General features: G+C 30.9%; 1 protein-coding gene across 11 annotated transcripts in view; it reads left to right on the top strand.

Moving 5' to 3' along the window:
• The window catches only part of LOC143253797 (RIMS-binding protein 2-like), a 149,128-nt gene extending 128,440 nt beyond the window's left edge, over positions 1-20,688 (top strand). For 9 of the 11 annotated variants that reach the window (XM_076508189.1, XM_076508190.1, XM_076508188.1 and 6 more), the window contains 8 exons: positions 4,127-4,195; positions 4,581-4,899; positions 8,362-8,816; positions 9,840-10,002; positions 11,971-12,071; positions 12,394-12,601; positions 12,916-13,007; positions 16,526-20,688. In XM_076508189.1, the coding sequence (XP_076364304.1) occupies positions 4,127-4,195; positions 4,581-4,899; positions 8,362-8,816; positions 9,840-10,002; positions 11,971-12,071; positions 12,394-12,601; positions 12,916-13,007; positions 16,526-16,903 (1,785 nt within the window). In that variant the 3' untranslated portion in view covers positions 16,904-20,688. The remainder of the gene's footprint in view (positions 1-4,126; positions 4,196-4,580; positions 4,900-8,361; positions 8,817-9,839; positions 10,003-11,970; positions 12,072-12,393; positions 12,602-12,915; positions 13,008-16,525) is intronic. The other 2 variants (XM_076508192.1, XM_076508191.1) reach the window with 2 other exon arrangements.
• The last annotated feature ends 1,094 nt before the right edge of the window (positions 20,689-21,782 follow it).

The raw sequence follows: 21,782 nt of genomic DNA, 5'->3' as shown, positions 1-21,782 counted from the left end.
TAGCTAATAAAAATGTCCAAAAATTTCAATTCAGATTAGGAGAAATTGGATTGGGTAGTTTTTGAGTGTTTTTTTCAACACAAATATCCCTCACTAGCTGTGAGGAGCATGTTTTATAAGACAACAATACTTTTTTATTGTAAGGTCAAAAGGACTATAAACACTTGCTTTCAAGTGTTAAAGTTGATGCTGTAGCATATAAGCAGTTTCATTCTAAATTTTAAATTAGTGCTTTTGATGTAGGACTTATTCAAGAGTAAACCTGTAAGTGTTTTTTGTGTCATCCATGAACAAAAAGGATGTGAACTTTGTTTGACTCAACTAAGTACAGATTTTTATTTTGCATATCCTTTTGGTTGGTAAATGTTCCATCAAGAACCAAGTGCTAACAGAACTGCTTGGCCACATAGCACACAAGTCTCAAGCTTTTGATCAAAACTGTTTATCTTGGGACACACAGTTTGTTCAGCATTGTTTATCTTTTGTTTTATTTTTTGTTGTTGTTTTACAGAACTACCTCAATCCAATATAAACATTATGTAAAAATACTCCTGCACTTGTACAATCTGAAATACCATTTACTTCAAGACACATAGCAGGATTAGTGTCTAAAAACCTTTTACTTTGCTGAGAGAAAAAAACTTTTAATAACTTCTGATGCTATAACAAAGCTATGAATAAACCGTAATGGAATGATTCATTCTACACCTTGAGTATTTGTTCCAAAGTTTGCAGTTTGTCAGAATCTTCTTTCTTTCATGCTAACACAGAAAAGCCTAGTTGTTGTCTAACAATTTGGTGGTTGTGTCTGTTTATCGTTAACATTATGCCATTCTTTTAAATATGCACCTTTTGCATGCAGAATCAGTTTCAATTAATTTTATATCAACTGTGAAACTAACATGTCTGTTACATGGCTACTTTGAGGATATCATCACATATTTACCTATTGCTGCTACAAAAATGTAGCTTTTGTGTATATCCATTTTCTTTTGTGGGCATATATCAAAATTATTTAAAAATACTGTTTTGTGTAACATGTGCTCCACACTTTGTTAATGAAATCAAAAATTGCTAGATCTGTGCTTATTAAACAGCTGATAATGATGGGAGATTGAATGACCATTTATACCCTAAACTATAAAGGATTTTCAAGAACCCTTTTGTTATTTTCTATGCCAGTTTTTTAACTTGTCTTTTCAGTAGAATCCCTGTTTATTTTAATTTTGATATGCAATTTTCTCTTGTATAAATGTACAAAATAATTATTTATACATTATGTTAAAACGAAGTATATCTATCCATTTACAGATGATTGAATATGTTATAATGACTGAATATGTGTGGGGTCAGTCCATTGCACCAACCACTAACTAGAGAAGGAACATTCATTATCTGCCTGAAATATGGCAAGCTTCTAGTCACATGTACATTGTACACAAAAACACCAGATGACATACAAATGTTATTGCATACAAGATATATGCCTATGAACTTAAGATATGTCTGCAAACTGACAACGTAAATCTGTTTCCAAGAAGTCAGAGTGCAAAATGATGTTCACATGTGAAGAACAGAAGTACTTTTGTCCATTGTATAATTTCCATAATCTCTAAAATGTCCAAGATATATCTGTATAAATGAATATATGCAGTTGTTTTTTTAGTATTTCTTTATATTGCAACTGATACTTACTTTCTTTTACTACAATCTACCACTAAATCATCAGGGTAAAATGAATGCCTGTTAATTCTGACATTAAATACATAATACCATGTAAAAGGTCATTTTATGTGAAATTTGGTCCCCTCATAGGGTAAAAATAGTTTTGATGAGCAAATCAGTGAGTTGTGTGAAAAATGCAGCAAGTAATAAGGTGTAGTGGAATAGAATTTATAAGAATTAGGTTTTTATATTTTTCAACATTTTGTAGGTAATGTGATGTAATTGCTTTTGGGAAAGGGCATAACAACCTTTCTGACACAAAACATCCATACACTTGGGCCATAAAGATGAGTATAGATCAGTAATTTAGGACTTCCAAGATAGGGGTCTCCTTTGTACTTAATGGGATTGAAAAACAGAATACACACACGCACGCACGCATGTGTTAATATTTACAATTTTCAACTCTTATTGGGATGTGATCTACTCATCTGTACATTTATAGATTAAAGATGCCACTAAACTGTACAACTCATGTTTAATTTGAATTTCATTAAAAAACAACCATTTTAATTTTAAAATATATTTCTTTAAACATTTTTTTGAATCAGTGAACTTAACTTTGAATTCTGCTGAGAAAGTATAGGTGCATTGTTTGTTGAGCACACCTTTTAGTTGTTCTATTATTTTAAGAGAAAGAACGAAAGGTTACTTGAATCTTAATAAGATAGTTAATAGAAGGTTTGGTGTGGCTAAGTGCTTGGGATACTTGACCTGTACTCTGGGTGTCAAGAGTTCAAATCCCCATTGCACCAAACATGCTTGCTCTTTCAACTGTCGGGACATTATAAAGTGATGGTCAATTCCACTATTTGTTGATAAGAGAGTAGTCTAACGTTTTGCAGTGGATAGTGATGACAAGCTGTCTTCCCCATAGTCTTACATTGCTAAATTAGGGTTGGCTAGTGTAGATAGCTCTTGTGTAACTTTGTGTGAAATTCAAAACAAAACAATTATTAGAAAGTTTTATATACCTGAATCGCTGTATGTCGTATTCATTTACTAGAATACAACCCTGTAGAGACTAATTGCTGTTTAAGCCCTGTTCTTTTATTAGAAAGTATTAGAATACATTACATTGGGAGACTGCTTGTTGTTTAAACCCTACACCTTTATTTGAAAGTGTTAGGATACATCACTGTAGATACTTGTTTTTTAAGCACTATTCCTTTAATATAATGTACTAGAAAACATCTATTTAGAGACTGGTTGTTGTTTAAGCCATACTCCTTATCAGAAGGTACAAAAATGCACTTTGATAGAGACTTATTGTTTCATTTGTTAGGTTTTGCCAGTTTGTGATAAAATTAGAAGTAAATTAAAATTAACATCTTACTTTTTGAGTTATGTTTGTTGGTGGCAATAGTTACAAGACTTAAGAAATTGTTTTTCTTTAGATGTTAGAGATTTTGAAAGCCAGTCTTTACTCTTACTGATTTACATATAAAAGTACTTTTTAGCTGTCAGTGTACTGTCTGTATTGCTGGTAGAAACATTCAGGAACTTTCAAAATATAGAAAACTAGTTAAGTATCACAGTAGGAAGGGTACAGATGTGAAAGTTAAGGACAGGGTTAAAACGAATCAGTATTACAAATTCCAAAACCTTAGTTCTCTTCTTGAAAATGTAAACACACTCATTGTTTTTAAAAACGTTGTATACGTAGCAAAAGTGACAAGAAATTTCACACCACAGTATTAAAGTGCAATCACCTTTTTATTTTAATTTACTGATACACTAAAGGATACACATGCAGCTCACGATCCACTTGTTTTGAAATATGTATTCAGAACAAATCAAACGTGCATACAAAAATTTATTACACTGTTGTTTACCACAATTGAATGTAAGCACTAAAAATAATTTTATTTTACAATAAATGTCTACACGGGCTAATTCATTTATTTTAGAACCCAATTGGCATGGTAAATATTTCTTCTCTATCTCTGTTGTTACAATACAAACTCTGAAACTATCAGTTTAGAAATCACCTATTATGGCTGAACTGAAACTCTGGCTAACTTCACTTTTACTCTCACTAACTTAACATACTTTTACTTCTACATCCACAAGTAGTTATAACATGTGACAGAAAAATCTAGAAATATCTAGTCCTCTAGTAATAGCAATATCACACACAAGGAGAAAAACTTAGAAGCTATAAGTAAAATTACATCAATAATATTGCAAAACCCTACAGTCAAGCTTCATACATAATGTACGACTTTTACAGAATTATGTAACAAAATTTGTCAAAACTATTATTTTTAAACTAATTACCTTTTAACACTCTTTTCATGAAAACTAAATTATCACTAAATAAACTAAACAGTAGCTCTTCAGCTAGACAGTCTTGTATATACAATAGTTTGGTAGTGACTTTACATTATTTTGTTTGTAGAGTAGAGTAGAAGAAGAAAATAGCCTCTCTGAACTCTCTGAAGAAAGAGGAGTTAGACTTGAGGAGGAGGTGAGTAAACAGGAGGTTTGTCTTCTGATATTGTAGAAGAGAGAAGAGTTAGACTTGAGGAGGAGGTGAGTAAACAGGAGGTTTGTCTTCTGATATTGTAGAAGAGAGAAGAGTTAGACTTGAGGAGGAGGTGAGTAAATAGGAGGTTTGTCTTCTGATATTGTAGAAGAAAGAGGAGTTGGACTTAAATGATAAATTAGTAGACAGTCATTTAGAATTTTCTGACCTTGTGAGTTAAAAAAGAAAGTAAATCAGACTTGAGGGGGTGATCAGGAGGTTTGTTGAGAAAGATAATAGTATTTAATTTGAAATTACCTTAGTTATTGTTCCTTCTGCTAAAATCATATTAAAGGAATTACAATAATGGATGCATTTTTTCATGCAGCATCACAGAAGGAACAGAGTAAGAGATTCACCTCTGGGGAATGGAGATATTGGAAGGGATCATACAAAGAGTGGTAGAGACCAGATCAGTCCCCATCAATCAGGAATCCACACAGCAAGTGACGATCACAACCATCAACAGTCTTTTGACTCTCCACATGGTGGACGTAAGTACATAAGTCGACCACATGAAAGGAGGGTAACTCATTTAATTGAGGAACGACGGAATTCTGCTGGCCAAGTGATTATTGAACCTGATGAAAACCTCAGTGATAAGGAGATTTACCCATCTCAGAATCACATGCCTATTCCCTCCATTGGTAGGTAGCAGTAATACCAAATCTTAGCAACGAATAGTATGCTCATTACAGAGTCATATTGTTTTTTTCTGTTTCATAATAAAATATATGGCAGAGAAGGTTTCCAGCAGTGACAGAACATTTCATTTCAAATCCACATTTTGTAAAACAAAGAACATTATCTCTTCATTTATATAAAATTTAATTTGAAACTTGAAAGAATCAATAAAATGGCAAAGTGCTTATCTTAGTATCCTCTTTTGGTTTGTAACTGTCAACCTTTAATTGACTTAATTGATAGTTCATCCATTACTTTTAGAGTGTTAGCACTAAGCTCCATAGAATAATTCTTTGTAACTTAACATTTTATATTGGTGTGTTTTATAAATTCAGAATTTATAAGACAGTAGTGTACCTGTATAATTGATATATATTGTAATATGGAGGAGATTATTTGTCTGCAACTATCCAGAGCTGTAAAGATTACCAACAGCAGAAGAATGTCTCCTTACAGAAGTACATAGAACTTAACCCTCTTTTATGGACATCTTTTTCTGAGCATGTCATGATTTTTAATGAGTTCCATTCAACATTTAATTAAGCTACTTTCTTTTCATGGTATACCAATTAATACAGCATAAAAACATAATTAATAATAGATATTTTAATAATATATAAGTTTAAGTCATTGCTTTTATAAGGCAATATAAAAACAAAACCACTATTGCCCCTGATTTAAGTATTGTTACACTCTCTCTCTTGGCATCCCCTATTTTTTAATTTATTTAATATGTATCCAAGGAATACTAAATTTAAGGTAATTTATTCATTATAATATAATCACTTAGCCTTTAATGTTATTTAGTTACAAAAATAATTAAATAGACAACCAGTCCCCTCTTGCCACACCCACTCATCACAACCTCTCTTTCAGAATTTGTCAATAATTCTTTCTGACATTCATTACTGGATTATTTATAACCAATAGAAAAACGAGGCCATTATCTATCAAATTATGCATTATATTATGTTGTTTTCATAAAGAGAATTCTCAATTTCACTTTCAAGCTGAGCTTGATTCCCATGCAGAACACAATGATGAGCTTAGATGAAGCTTTAATGAGTCCTGTCTCACAGTTAGAAAGCAAGAAAAAATTGTAGTAGTTACGGGACATTGTCTGTCTTTTGCACATTATTATTCTGTGTTCTTTCATGCAATATTTAATTAAATAAAATTAATCAGTGTATTACTACCATTAGTAGTGTTAAAATATCATCAACAGGTAACCTCAAAGAAAAAAAAAACCTGAGTACTTTTTTCTTATTTTTAATGTGTATTTATTTATTATAAAAGTAAGTGAAATGTGAAAGTAGGAAACTTTTTATGGTAATCAAGATTAGATTAGGTAAATAACAATAATAATTTTTCACAAGGTACACCTACATTCACTTCACAAGTAGCTCATGCATAAGGTAATTTAATAGTGTTACAAGGACTACCCGTTTGCTAAGTGATTTAAAACTTATAATGGCACAAATAGTACTTAGACAGAGTTCAGAGGCCAGTAAAACAACAAAATTTAAATATAAATAAATGTATACTGCTATGAGTTTAAAGCTATTTAGGATAAACAAATGTAGTTTCATGTTATAATATGAAGTCATTTTAGAAAGAAAAAAAGAGTAATTTAGATTTATCTTGATTTGTTGTTTTTGTGGTTACAAGATCAGTCAAATTGACCCACCTTGTATAAAGTTAGGATAGAAAAAAAATAAAATATAGTTTTACTGCATGAATAAATAAATTTATTTAGGTTTTAGGGATTATGCAAATAATATTTGAGACTTAAGAGATGAAGAAAAGTATTTTGATCTTAATATCAAAATTCTCAGCACTCAGACTAGTAAATATAAATATTATACATATATTCATGGCTTAAGCTGTAGTAAAATGCTGCATTAAGAAAATCTGATTTTTTGTGTACAAAAGACATGTAATGTTTGCTAAACGTCTGCCTTATTTTGTGAAGATATACAAAACGTATTGAAAGTTATAGTACGTAAACTATAATGAGTACAAAATGATATGAGGTTGGTTGATTTGACTGAATTGATATTGAAAGTTAATCCTTACACTTCTGAATTGTTTTAATACCATTAATTGCTGTTGGGGTCCACATGGTTGATTTTACAGTTTTGGGCTCTTATAGTTCTTGTTAAGAACTGACCAAACAGATGGATATAATATAGAGAGAACCTCATCAGTACTTAGTGAGATTAATTTCAGTATTTATGATGTTTTTTATTTTTCCGTTTTCATGTGACTTGCACATTATTAGAGATCCTGTATCCTGTAAATTCATGAATTTACAAGTAATGTGGTACTTAAGTAATGAAAAAAGTGTTTTTACAAAAGTAGTGAGATCTGGCTGTTTGTAATGTTGGAGTTAAAAGACCCTGTAGTCAGAATCTTTCTGTGGACTGGATTACCTCTGTAGTTCTATAGTTAAAAGATTCAATTTTTTTAATCCAAAAGTTAGTGTGGATTGCAATTCATCCATAATTTCCATTAGAAGAATAATTTTCTTTGCCAAATAAGTTTCTTTACTCCATAGTTTTAAGATTTTTATTTAATAGAACTTGATTTAGTCCACAATTGTAATTTAACACTTGGTTAAATATTTTTTGTAATAGCTGTGGTATTATGAATTTAAAAAAAAGCATGTATTTCTTTGTGTATGCAACTGTTGAAAGTGACCAGTGGACTAAAGTAAAAATGCAACTGTACAATTAAAAAAAACAAAACCAGAAAAACATTTCAGCTGTTTTTTCTAGCATGTTTAACAATTGCTACTTTTGTAATTAAATCTATGTTGCAAATTTCTACAAACATAGTGTAGTATATCATGCTACCTGTAAATGACTTTCATGAATGCTGAACAGAGATTTTCAATTACACAGTAGATGTGTTTTCTGTTGTTTATTTTATCTAGTAACATTCTTATTTTTCTTCCCAGAGTGAAATGGAGGATTACTACTGCATTGTAGGGATTAAACCCTTACCATCTTGGTTAAATATACAGTACTGATATTGTAGGCCTAATATTACTTAAAGATATCTTTAATTAAGAACTTCTTTAGCCATCTACATTTTTTAAGTCACCTTTAATTTTATAGTACTTGAATGAGTGTGCTGTATTTTGTTTAGAAAATAGTTTGAGATATGCAGTAAGGAAAGAAAAGGTAGTTTCTTAACAACTTAGTTTTGTGATTATTTTAATAAGCTGATATACTTTTTATTTAGAGAAATTTTAGGTATAAAAAAAACTTAACAACTTAGTTTTGTGATTATTTTAATAAGGTGATATAGTTTTTATTTAGAGAAATTTTAGGTATAAAAAAACTTAAATGTTTCCAATAAAATCAAATTATATTTTGTTTTTCTGATGAACTGGGAATTGATGCTTATCACTCTCTTGTTAGAAATTACTAAGGATACTGCAAGTGAAGGTTGCAGTTCTGTGGAAAACTTTTCGGAAGAAGAGTACGAGGCAATGAGAAGAGCACACAGAATTCAGCCAAAACGTTATTCTACTGATATGTCCAGATCTAGAGGAGGTCAGCCTCAAGATTACAGTGCAGATAGGATTGGGCCACGTCCAGTTTCTCCCACTAAAAGTCATCATTTGCCTAGAGATGACCACAATTACTACAGCTATAGAGAAGAACCACTCGTGTCTCATTGCAGGGACGATAACTACTCCGTGGACAGCTATCGTGGAGGTGTTAGTTACAGAGGTCAACCTCCTATGGATGTTAATAATCAAGACAACCGAGTCAGATGGTTCGTAGCACTATTTGACTACAATCCTCACACTATGTCTCCAAATCCTGATGCTGCTGAGGAACTTCCATTTCAGGAAGGACAGTTGATTAAGGTTGGACTATCAATGTTTATCAACTAGGTTATGTATTTTTCTAGCCACATTGTGTACAGTAAAATTAATTATTACACTGTATTTATTCCTCTAGGTCAGGGAGTTTTACAAATATTGATGGATTTAAAAATTTAATGCCCTTTATGAATTAAAAAAAACTTAAATACTTTTTTGTGTTTGTTTTAATTCTGCTTCATTCATTATTTTAAATTCATTCATAAAGGAAGATATAAATAAAAGAAATTAACTGGTTTTCAGTGATTGGAATTTTGATTTGTAATATCTGTTACATAAAATATTATATTTAGAATGAAGCAGTGAAATAAACTATCATTAAAAACAATACAAAAATTTAAAAATATTGTTTAATTATGTTCCAACTTTGTGTTATAATGGTGTTGTATGTTTACACAGTGTTTATTTTTCATTATGAATGTCACTTATTTGATTTTAACATAATACTATAAAGCTATCTTGTAAAGTTCGGCTCTGTTTGTTGTTTAAATTTGATTTGCTGGTAGTGTAATCAGTCATTTATGACTGTTTATTCATCTTCTGGTAGTGAAATCAGTCATTTGTGGCTGTTTATTCATCTTCTGGTAGTGAAATCGGTCATTTGTGGCTGTTTATTCATCTTCTGGTAGTGAAATCGGTCATTTGTGGCTGTTTATTCATCTTCTGGTAGTGAAATCGGTCATTTGTGGCTGTTTATGTTATGTGAGTTAAACATTTATTGAATACTTTTGAATAGGAAATAGATATAATGGATATAAAAAACTCCACATGGGAAATTTTGCAATCAAGAAACCATTGGACACAAATCATAAGTCATTGCCAACCCAAATATTTGTTTTCACTGTCTTTGTTTTGTTGTTATGTTTAAGAAACTGAAAACAGATTCATGCATAGGATACTTTATAGTGTTATATAATGTTTGAGCATAGAAAGGATAATAAACTCTGAATTTTTGTAAAATAGATATAGAGCTTTCCTGTTTTACATTGTTTTTACTGAAATATCCAGATCTATGGAGGTAAAGATCCAGATGGGTTCTACAGAGGAGAGACAAATGGAAGAGTTGGATTTGTTCCATGTAATATGGTTTCAGAGGTCCAACTTGATGATGAAGAAGTTGCCCAACAGCTGCTTAATGAAAATATAGTTTCCAGACCACATCCTGCACCAGGTAAATAATAAACCACATTCTTTCACCAGGTAAATAATAAACCACGTTCAGTCACCAGGTAATCAAGAGACCACTTCTTCTGCTACGTGATTTATTGGTGTTATTACAAAAGGTTTAGAATGAACGATAGCTAACAGTTAATATTTTGTGTGTTTCTCATTTTGAGTTATGGCTTTAAAGACAAAAAAAATACTTGATTTGTACCAGTTATATTTACACATTTACAGTAATATGACAGATAAAAATAATTTATTCTTAAAGTATGACTTTTCAAAACACCTTGCATAATTTGGCTATCATTCTTTCCATTTTTAAATCTAAGTTCCTATTTTTCATTTATTTTAGTGCCAACTTGCATAATGGAGTATTTGCTGTCCACCTTGGATTTTTTAGTTTACTGTTGAGTCACCAGGGGCCTTGAGAAATGAAATTGTTTTTAATGTTTTTACTTTCAAATGTGCAAAACAATGACCCAAAAGAACGCATGGAAGTTCAAGAGAGCATTGCAAGACACTCCATGATGCCTCAAATGAACTACACATTTTAACAGCATTGTATTATTCTGTTATTGAGTACAACAGAAAAATTTTTAGCATTATCCTCATAAATATCGAGTAAAAACCTTCAGCAGTTATGTGCACAGATTTGTAACAAAGTGTGCATGCCATAAATTGTTGCAGAATGCCATTTAATATGTTATCATATATGTGATGTCTGAATTATCAACTATTCACTTTTTAGCATGTGAAGTTAAGTTGGTTTGTGGTAGAGGAAAGTAAATAATAGACCCAGTATACAGAATCACTGAAAGAAACTGTAGATATCCATTTCAGAGGTTGTGCAATATGCAGACTGCAGGATGGACAAAAATATTTTTTATTCTTAATGTAATCGTCACTTTGCACTACAACTTGTCAGAATTTGAGTCAGACTGAAGCCAATTTACGTGAGCATCTCAAGTACAGATGCTTTAATAATACATTTCTTGTACATGAAAGACTTGTACATTTGACTAGAAACTTGCCACATATCCTATATATGCATGTACTAAATTTGAAATTATAATCAACATTTCTTCTAACTGACCATCTATAACTTTTATTCACTGTAAGAAATTATACAAGTTTCAGAAATTACACAATCCAAGTAATTTATTTTCTTTTTCATTATAAATTACAGCTTTCATACTAAGGAACTAGAACAGGTGTGATGTTTTGATCACTGGTTTGAAAATTTTCAAGTATCCAAGTTTTAACAGTTAAGAGAAATTTAATATTTAAATCAATAGTCAACAATTATTTAAATTATAGTGCACATCTGTCTGTGTGAATTGACAGATTTATGACTGACCAGAAGAGACCACTGGATTTTTTAGTTTACTGCTGAACCAGCAGGGGCCTTGAGAAAGGAAATTCTTTTAAACGTCTTTACTTTCAAATGTGTAAAACAATGACCCAAAAGAATACGTGAGTTTATTAACAGAAACAAACACAATTTTTGTGAATGGAATATCACAGTAATGAAAGGTTAACTTGAACTCAATAAAGGAAATGTCACAGAAGCACTGTTGATAAAAACCAAACTTACATAGATAAGTAGCCACCATCAGTTCTAGAATATAAATACTAGAGCCCTCTTTAACATTGAAACTTGTGTTCTTTAGAATAATCACACCAGTGATCGAAGTTTCATACCTGTTGTACTGTAAAAACTGTAACTTGTAATATAATAACCTATTCTTTTATTCAGTAAAGCTATACATGTCTGTGCATGTGAATGTATTAGTTTTAATCAGAGTTTTAGCTCAGTTACAGACATTATAGGTAATTCATTTAGAAAAGGTGTATTGAATTACATTCCATTAGTGTTGGTTCATAAATAATTTGTTCTTATTTTTTAAAACAGTTTATGTTTTTGAATCATGTTAATTACACACTTCATTTCCGTGTATTTTTCTTCTTTTTTCAGATGATGGAGACATAGATTCTGGAAGTAGTATGCCTTTACGCAAAATGGTTGCACTTTATGATTATGATCCTCACGAACTATCACCTAATGTAGATGCAGAGGTTTGTTTTTCAGAATTAATATTCCTTTCTCTAGTGTCAACCTTAGTTCGATTTGTAATGATACATTAAACAAAGAAGAGATTAAAAATATATCATTGATTGAATTCAGGAAGCTTGGCACAGGATGACTTAATAAATATTTCTTTAGATATTTTCTGACCAATACTTAAACTAGAAAATTAAAATGTTGGCCAATAATTAGCTTTAATGTTTTTTGTATATAAATCGATAATATTTTGGTACTAATTTTTGTTTTGTTTTTCATTCACATTGCTGTAACTTAATTTTATAATTTCTACCTGTTAAATTTTTTTATTTCCAGATGGAGCTATCATTTAACACTGGTGATGTTATCTATGTATATGGTGATATGGATGAAGATGGTTTCTTTATGGGCGAGATCAACGGTGTTCGTGGACTTGTGCCTTCCAACTTCTTAACTGAAGCCCCTGCAGACTACAGAGACAATCAAACTGTTCCCAGAGAACGTCTTGGTCCCCCTGTTGTAGGAAATGTGAGTCGACCCAAAGGTCAGGGGTGAACTGTTTAGGACAACTTGTTTTTTAATAGTACCTTCTTTATAATTATTTAAATTAAAACTAATTTTAACATTTTGTAACTAAAAGAAAAAATTCCCGAGCACGTCTTGATTTTGTTTGAAAACTTGTTAACTGCATGGACAAAGCTAAAATAAACAGTTGCATGCTTTTCTTTTAGTAGTTCTAATAACAACACGTGGTATGTTTGATTAATTATTTGTAGTTTATTTTTTCATAATATGACTATGTAATATAGCACTTTTCATTTGTAGTAGTTGTAATTTTTCCCTGCTTGCTAACCCCAGTTGCTGAAGAGCCTGAAACATCTCATCCTGACAACCATCCTGAGAAACATGGAGCTTGGCTTGCTTCATGCTCCATCCTCCCCACCTCCATGGTAACAGCATCTCATTTGTTTTTTGTTTTTTTTTACTTTAGTACTTGTCTGCTGGTGCTGCCCCCTGATGGATAACCTCCAGGGGCCAGACAGTCAGCATGCATCTCTGTTAAGAGATACTTTATTTTTGTTGTACCTCTTGCATCTCTTTAGAAAAAGCTAGCTGTTGAGGTATATATGATTAAAATGTCTTTGGCTATCTAAATGTCTTGTAATGAATTGTCAGTATTTTGTTTATAGAGCTAGTTAGTGAACTTGTGTTACGTTAACCATTATGCTTGAAGGATTTTTATTGGGGTAAGAAATTTGACTCAGTGGTGCACTTGTGAAATCAAAATATATTTTAGTATTTGTTGGTTATTTTCATCAATTAAAAATACAAGTAAATGCACACACACACAAAGATATGCAGTATTGGAAATATACAGGAAATAAACACAGAGTCACAGACAACGAGTAATTGAAACTACATGATCAGTTTATCCTTAGTTCAATACATTATTATAAAAGCAACAAAATGAAAACATATAAGTTGTAGGGTGCTCTGGTGTTTTGTTTACTTTAAATAGAAAATACATTTTGCTTTTAAGTAAGTTTTTATCTTATTTTGAAGTACAGTAATCATCAGTTATATGGATAGCACCTAGCATTGTTGTTTTTAGTGTATAATGTCATGTTTTCTCAGTTTTCTTTAGAGGGAAGTATGATTTGACTTTGGTACAGATTGATGTTGTGATATTTGAGCTCTACGGTGAAGGTGCTGGAACAGAATACTTGTTCTGCATTTTAATTGTTTTTAACAGTTTAAGATAAAGCTTATTTCACTGTGTTTAACTTGTGTCCAGTCATTTTATTTTTTCTTCAAGGCTGCAAAAATTCATGCTTTGCTCTACAAATGCCTTTGTGGTAAACCTCCTTTTATTATGCAGCTCCTACCTGGATTATTCCTAGGGAAGTTGGTGAACCTGACAATACCACAGAGCTAACTCAATAATATTTACATTTATACCTATTTTATATACTCATTCCTTATTTATTTCCAATTCTGTATATAGACAAAAATAAATTACTACTATGTTAATTACTTCTTGGAATGTATGAAAACAAAAACCAAACATTAAAAAATACATTCCAGAAAAATCAGTAATTGTTGTTCTTAAGGAAGGTGTATTACCTATTAAAAGGTAGCTGTGTTGATTTTTAAATGTTTGTTACTGCAAGATTTGATGTTCATTGGTTACTGCATTCTGAGGACCTTCTGTACAAAATGACAAGTAATGTGGTAACTGTTACATTTTTTTTATAAATTTTAAAAATTTCAACATTTATTATTTAGATAAATAACATATACTTAGAGCTGGTTAGGGAAGAAACTTTTTTATGGTTTCTGAAAATCTGTATGTGTATAATATATCTTTTAGTCATTATGGATACATTAACTTATAATTAACTGAGCGTACAGTTATGTTTGTGTTATGTTATGTACTTTTTTTTTACATTGATAAGTTAGAAGTATACAGGAATTATAAAATATTTATTGGATGTGCTTACGCCAAAGATATTGTGTATAAAATTTTTCTTTCACACTCATAACAAATGGGCTAGTGTTAATCTTTTATTAGTAGTATCTCATTAAAATATGAATATTAGTTTACAATGCATGATAAATGCTCAGAAACAACCTCTGCTACCTTTAAATTGTAAGTTGTGGTGTCCTCCTAATTACAAGGATCGACAATTGTGGTTCTTCGTTGTTTTCCCGTTTCTCGCAGCTTGCACCAACTTTACTAATTCAACTGTCTTATCTTCATTTTTTGATGTCACTGAGTCTCTGCCTTTCTTTCACTGTTCGTTTGTTTTTATCTATCAGAATTTCGTCAAAATTTCTCAAAATAATATATTTTCTACATATACCTAGCAGTTGTCTCGTCTTTTCCATGTTCCAATACGTCATTAGTTTTTCTTCCTACACAGCTAATCTTCATAATTCATCTATAATACCACATTCCACATGTTTCCAGCTGCTGTTTTGTCTCAGCAGGCAAGGTGCATATATATATACACCCCATAGATTGTATGTAACACCTACGTAAATAGTCTCTTCTTCAGTTCTTTGAAATTGAAGAATGTTGTTTTTGTCATTCCTATTCTCTGTTTTATACCTTTTCCATACTTACAAACACTACTGATATTCATTCTCTTAAATAAGTAGTCCCAAGTGGAGCAGCAGTAAATTTACTTACTTACATACATGGTATACACAGCAGATTGCCTACTGTGGCTTTGCTCTAAAAGAAACAAATCCTAAGTATGTAAATTTCTTGAACTTCTCTTTTGATGCATTTTCTCATATTATAGAATTAACAATTTTTAAGAATAACTGTAGCTTTTTTTTCAACAGTGAATGCATGCAAACATGCACACATAATTTAAGTATCACCAAATTTCATGTATCATAATTAGAGAAATAACAACTCACAAAATTTTGAAGGGAGTTAAGTCATGTAAAGTTAGTGCTTTATGCGAGATCAAACCTAAAACTCTCAGGGACAGTATTTTTCTTTTGACTTTTTCAAATAAAGAGGCTTATCAAAGTTTTTTTTAGATCTATTCTTTACCATGTTCAAGAAATAATGGAAAAACTGCTTTAAATTTGATTACATGTTGTTTACCCAACAAAATCGTATTTTGCTTTTGATAGGGATCTTATTGCATAAAAGTATGTATTGATTCAGTAAGCTTAAGAAGTTTATTCAAATATAATTCACCTATAGCACCACCTAGTGGGTAAAATCGTAATTTCAGAACAGTTGTTGTAAACTGCAGCTTATTACAATTTTTTTTTCACATGAACCTACAAATAATAATTTTTAAAAAAGTGAAAAATTATAATATTAGCCTACACCTAACATTTCATTTTTCTGTCATTATTACAGATCCTAGTAATATTAAGGATATAGGACAACCAATAAATGATCAAATTATTAGGCACAGACATTTTTAATATTTTGTGATTATTATGCCATCTGCAGGCATATTCATGAAAGTTTAGAAATATATAAAAAAATTAACATAACGTTAATTTCCCACTTTTTTTTTGTATGTTGATGTATAATGAAGCTTGAAATAAAATGTTTCCTTAATTTTCCAAAATATGAAATATAAGGTTCTGTATACAAAATATCCCTGGTTTCTTCTGAAATTTCATTTTGTTTTTATACTTGAAACATCAAATGTTGACTAATTATATATTAATCTTTTTCAGTTGCAATTGGTAGAAAAACTAATGAATTATATAGCTAGAAGCTTAGTTTTGTGTACATAACAGATCTACCAAAATCGAACTGCTTTTCCCAAGAGAAACAAGTTGTTTTATAGATAGTATATTTATTAATAGCCTTGAAAAAAATTATACCTTTTGAGGCAAACAACTAATTTGCTCCAGTAGCATTAGAGAAAATTAACTTATTTTAATTGATTCATCTTGGAATGAAAACTCAACACTTGACGTTTTACAGAAACTCGAGAACCACCATCCCAGTATCCCAGAGGCACATCCCACCCAGCCGCAGGCTCTGAAAAGGACCATATTCCTCCACAAGACAGAGGGAGATGCATCTCGGACCGTGGACCCTACGATCGAGGGCCAGAACGGCCTTCCCGTCCTGCTGACGGAGGCCACTACTCATCAGGCAGGGGGCCACAACTCTGGTAACAAACGACCTACAACACTTGCATTAAAACCAGAATCAGGATCTCTTAAACAAAGCAAGAATTTTGAAACAGATGGCAAAGTGAGAAGAGACAGAAAAAAAGGTATTATCTCTCCAAAATATGAAAGGAAAAGCATCTTTTCATCAATGAAAAATTTTCTTAAACCTTTATGGAGATCGTGAACACCTAACAATGTTCCTTGCAGCACTTTTTCTAAGACTTGGAAAAATTTCTAATTCATTTCCAGCTAGCCATTCAAACATCCTTTCAAATTTAAGACCGAAGCAATTAGTTCTAGTCATTAATAAAGGAGAGATTTTAGGAAAATGTTTTGGATTTTGTTAAATTGTTTTTAACTTTATAGATTATTTCATTATAATTATTATTATTACTATCAGCTGGTCTACAGGAAAGGTATTTTAAATTAACTCATAATTGAAAGTTCAGAGAAATGTTTCTTATTGTGTTTGTGTGTACGTGCCTTTAAACTCCTGTCAGCAATTTTGTACATATTTCAGTTAACCAGTTTTCATTATTCATTCACCCATTAAAGACTATATTATTCTTTGCCACAGACTTATAGTAAGTGCTCGTTTTTGTGAATTTCACTGCACACACAGTAATTTTTATTGTGGTGTATTTGTAATATTAACAATAAGACAAACAAGGATAATAGTTCTAAAGATTTTCTTGACATGGTCTCTAGTTCATAAGCAAGTTATTGTTCTCACGTGCTCTGTGTGTGTGTGTGTATGAACAAGTACTTTTCTTTATAATTGATATGTAAAACTGAAGTGTGCTTGAAAGAAAAAAACTTTTTTCTCCTTTCCTACTGTATATGGGATATCTGCTCTTTGCTCAGTCATGTATAAAAAGGAAAAAAAAACCACATCAGAAATGATAATATAAACAGTTTTATATTCCATTTTACCTTCTCTCTATTTAGAACAGTTTTATATTCCATTTTACCTTCTCTCTATTTAGAACAGCTGTAGAGATCAAATCTTACCAGTGCCATGTTCATATGGTGCATAAGCTTACCACTGTTGAAATAATTGGATGAACTACTTCACAAGGGATCGTGTTCCCTGACTGTATGAAAATAATAATAAAAATAACTGTTCATGTATCTATCATGTTAATATGCAAGGTTTCCGATGTTTTAAATGATTATAAAATTATTGAATATGTTTCATTTCCATTCTTTGGAATGTTTACTTAACATTATACTGCAGGAACATAACAAAAGTTGTATCTTGTATATACACCTGTCACAGGGAAAGATTTATAATATAAGGAGTTACGTGTATATAATTGGATACAAACATTTTAGCCATTTGAAATAATACTATTATTTGTCTTTGTGCTGTCAATTTTATCATGATTTAAAAAAAAAAAGTTTAGTTTAAATGAATTATAACTCACTGGTAATAAAAATGACCAGGTGGTTAGGGTGCTGGATTCTCAACCAGAAAGTCACGAGTTTTATTTCCGACCATGCCCATCCTATGTGGTTGCTACCTGGATGTAAAAATTCTTGGCTTACATAAACACCAGCCAACTCGAGACTAGTTCAGATTAAAGTTTTTACGGAGAAATAAAAGTTAAAACTAAGAAAAGATAAATAAAACATTATTACTTATTACGGTGAGCCACAAGTCTGTAGTTCCCACAGCTATGCTAATCCACAGAATATCACACCTATTGCACCATGAAAACCAGTTGCCAGTTCTAAAATGGCTACTAAAAGATTTTTGTGTAAATTTTCTCTGCTTATACACATATCAAACTCACTGTACTACAAACCACCATGTTTCTTTGTTGAAAATTCTCCCTCATGTTTAAAATATAGAAAGTAGTTTCTCACTTAAATTCTCTACAGATGCTAAATTTTCAGTGTAACAATCCTACTTTAACTGTTATTGGAAGAGGTCATAATTTACCTACACAGAAAAGTGTCCAATCTTTAGTTCTCTGCACAATAATCTTGTTTTCCTGTAAAAAATGGCAGTAATTAACAATTATATACACAGTTTGTGAAAATATTTATCCTGTCTATGTAGGTACTGATAACACAGTACATTAAAATGTCATAAAGCTATTTTATTTGTGGTCCAATAAATCACTTGAATGATGGGAGATATTCAACAGAACAACGGACTCAAGTTACAAGCCCACCATTCATAGTTCTATTTCACAGATTTACAATCAACATTATGACCACTAGCCACACACATCCATGGCATTATAGACCACATGCTTTAAAATTATCATTAGCCAACTATAGAATATACCTTCGAAACTGATCCCAAACCAGTGACCATTTCTTTAACTTTGTTTTCTCATGGCCTCACAATGGATGGGTGGTTAGGGTACTCAACTCATAATTTTCACGTGTAAATAGCAGCACAAGGAATAAAGTACTTGTAATTGTCACACATAGTGATAAATGACTGTTCCCTAAATGATTTCATAGCTTTAAAAAAATAAATTGCAACTTAATTATTCCATCCAATAACACATAAATGATATATATTAAATTCTTTTTTATAAGTAAAAAGTTAATAACTACCATTGTGAAGTGAATAAAAGTATATTAATCCTCAGCAAGATGATACTGAAAATTGTTTTATATTAGAATGAAACATGAGAAATGGGTAATCTGAGTTATGCATAATAAAACATAAATGTTTAATACATAGCAAAAGGTGCAGAATTACTCTCCTGAAAAAAATGAGTTTTATGTGCAAGGACAAGTTTTCTTCTAATTAAATTGGTTAATGTACTTGATGGATACACGTACCACTTAGAGAATTAGCAGTGACATATTGACCTTTCCACAGATGAAACATTTTAAGATTATCTTGCTTTCAGACCATCAATTTAACTAGAGGCAGTTTGGAATAATTAGTGTATGAGTATTAATATGGCATAATGTTAAATGTTTCTTAAGAGACTGCCACCTTCAGATCGCAAGTCAAGTGTCCTAACCACCTGGCCTGGCAGAGACCTGTAGAAATAGAAGTTAGTTTAACACGAGACCTTTGACAGGACCCTGGTAGACTAAAAGTTAGCACTGAACTATTGAGAATATGACTAAAAATCTAGTAATTACAATGATCAAAATGTATTCAAACTTAATATTTTTTAACAAATAGTGTTAGCTGGAAAAAGTCATACATGATATTTTTTCTTTTAATTATAGGATACTTGGAAGTAAAATTAGTCAAAACTATAAAGATTTTGAAAATGAATTTCCTAAATATACATAAAGAAACTGTAAGAGGCATTTACATAACATGTACAAATTAACAGTGGATACTGTTTTGTTTTTTTTAATAAATAAAATTGTCTAAACAGACGTTTCTCAACTTTTTCAATACCTGCAAACAGTTCACTGCCTTCCTAAACCGTTGTGGACCACAAACATTCAAATATAACAAAAAAAACGTCATAACTAACAGGAAAATATTCTGTCAGTTCTTTATTTTTTCCCTGAAATCCCACAGACCTCAAATATCACCATGGAAATTGATGACAATAAATTAGCTTTTGTAATATACTAATAAAGAAATCTGGCAAAAATATCTCTACACACATCTACTACAAAAAAATTACAATGATATTATGTTCAGCCATTTTTCAACTTTTATTTATGTCATCCATTAAAATAAAATGATTCTGTACAATTCAATAAAATTTTTAAAATGTTCTCCAATTATGAGACCAAATTTAAAAAAGTTTAGATCCATTCTTACAGAAGAGTGAGTTTTAACACTTTTACACATCCTACAGTCCAAATTTTGCTATGGTGAATTTAAGCCATATTCTAGGTTACTTTACAGAAAATTGTGTACTTTCCTACTATTAGAAGACTAGGAGATCTTGAAAAGATTTCTATTAAAATCTTTATAACTACATTTTATAAATTATAGAAGCCAAAAGGAAAGAACTATCCATCTTATGACCACACACAATCCAAAACATCTCAAAATAAATTCAGTGTAATTTTACACATTATTGGAATATTAAGAGTCAACACATGAAAGATCCTACACCTAAGAAAAATATTACACAGTTAAAAGAACTAAAAATTAGTGCCGATGTGAACTGCAAGTCTGAAAAGATTCAGTAGTGTATAATGGGTGAACGTTAGTCAAGTTAAAATGAAACTGAGATAGCACGAATAATTAACCTCAATGAATTTGGTGTCCGTCGTCGCTCGATATTCCACTGAGTGAACATTTCAGTACTTGTTTGGATGTATAATTTGTAATTTTCCATATAAAAAATAATTTTCAAACAGTAAAGTACAGCAAAAAGAAAAATGCTCCAGCCAAGATGTAACTGTTAAAATTATTAAGTTCATATATTTTTTTATTTGTAATTTTACAGACAAATGATATCTGAATAATCCAACTTGGGTGAAAATATTTACATTTAGTAAAGAATAAAAGCTTTTACCTTTTTCTTAGGTATTTCATTCATCTATAAACTTTTCACTATATATACATCTCTATATTACCACTACTTGCATGGTAAGTTTTTAAGTTGTTTTTTTTAAATTGCCAATTGGGAAGTACAAGTTCCAGTTTCTTTGGGTTTTTTTTTAAACCTAACTGCATGTATATATTTTTCAAATGTGAGCAGAAATGAATTCATCATCTTCTGAAACACACTAGATTACATTCAATTTTGTGTGTGTGTGTACTGTTCACTTTCATTTTGTTGTATGTGATATTCTGAAATCTTTCATGGCTTGAACACTAACAGCTGACCTGAGAAAGACCAAAACAGCTATAAAATGCAAAATATTGCATGTAATAATATAATCATTACTGAAGTAATTTATATGTTTGAATACCAAAAACTGTTCAAATTTCTTTGTTTTATTGCATTTGTAGTCTCGTTTCTTTCTCTTCTTACTAACCAGTACTATACAACGAAGCAATGACAACCCCAAATTAAGGTTTGTGTTAAAAATATTTCTTTTTTACTTCATGTAAAGGCACATCCACGTTTTTTGTGCAGAGAGAAAAAGATAAAAGACTACATTTTGTG

This window comes from Tachypleus tridentatus, chromosome 6, assembly GCF_004210375.1.
Source record: "Tachypleus tridentatus isolate NWPU-2018 chromosome 6, ASM421037v1, whole genome shotgun sequence".
Lineage (NCBI taxonomy): Eukaryota > Metazoa > Arthropoda > Merostomata > Xiphosura > Limulidae > Tachypleus > Tachypleus tridentatus.
The sequence above is the reverse complement of the archived record's forward strand: the minus strand, read 5'-3'. Positions and strand labels throughout refer to the sequence as shown.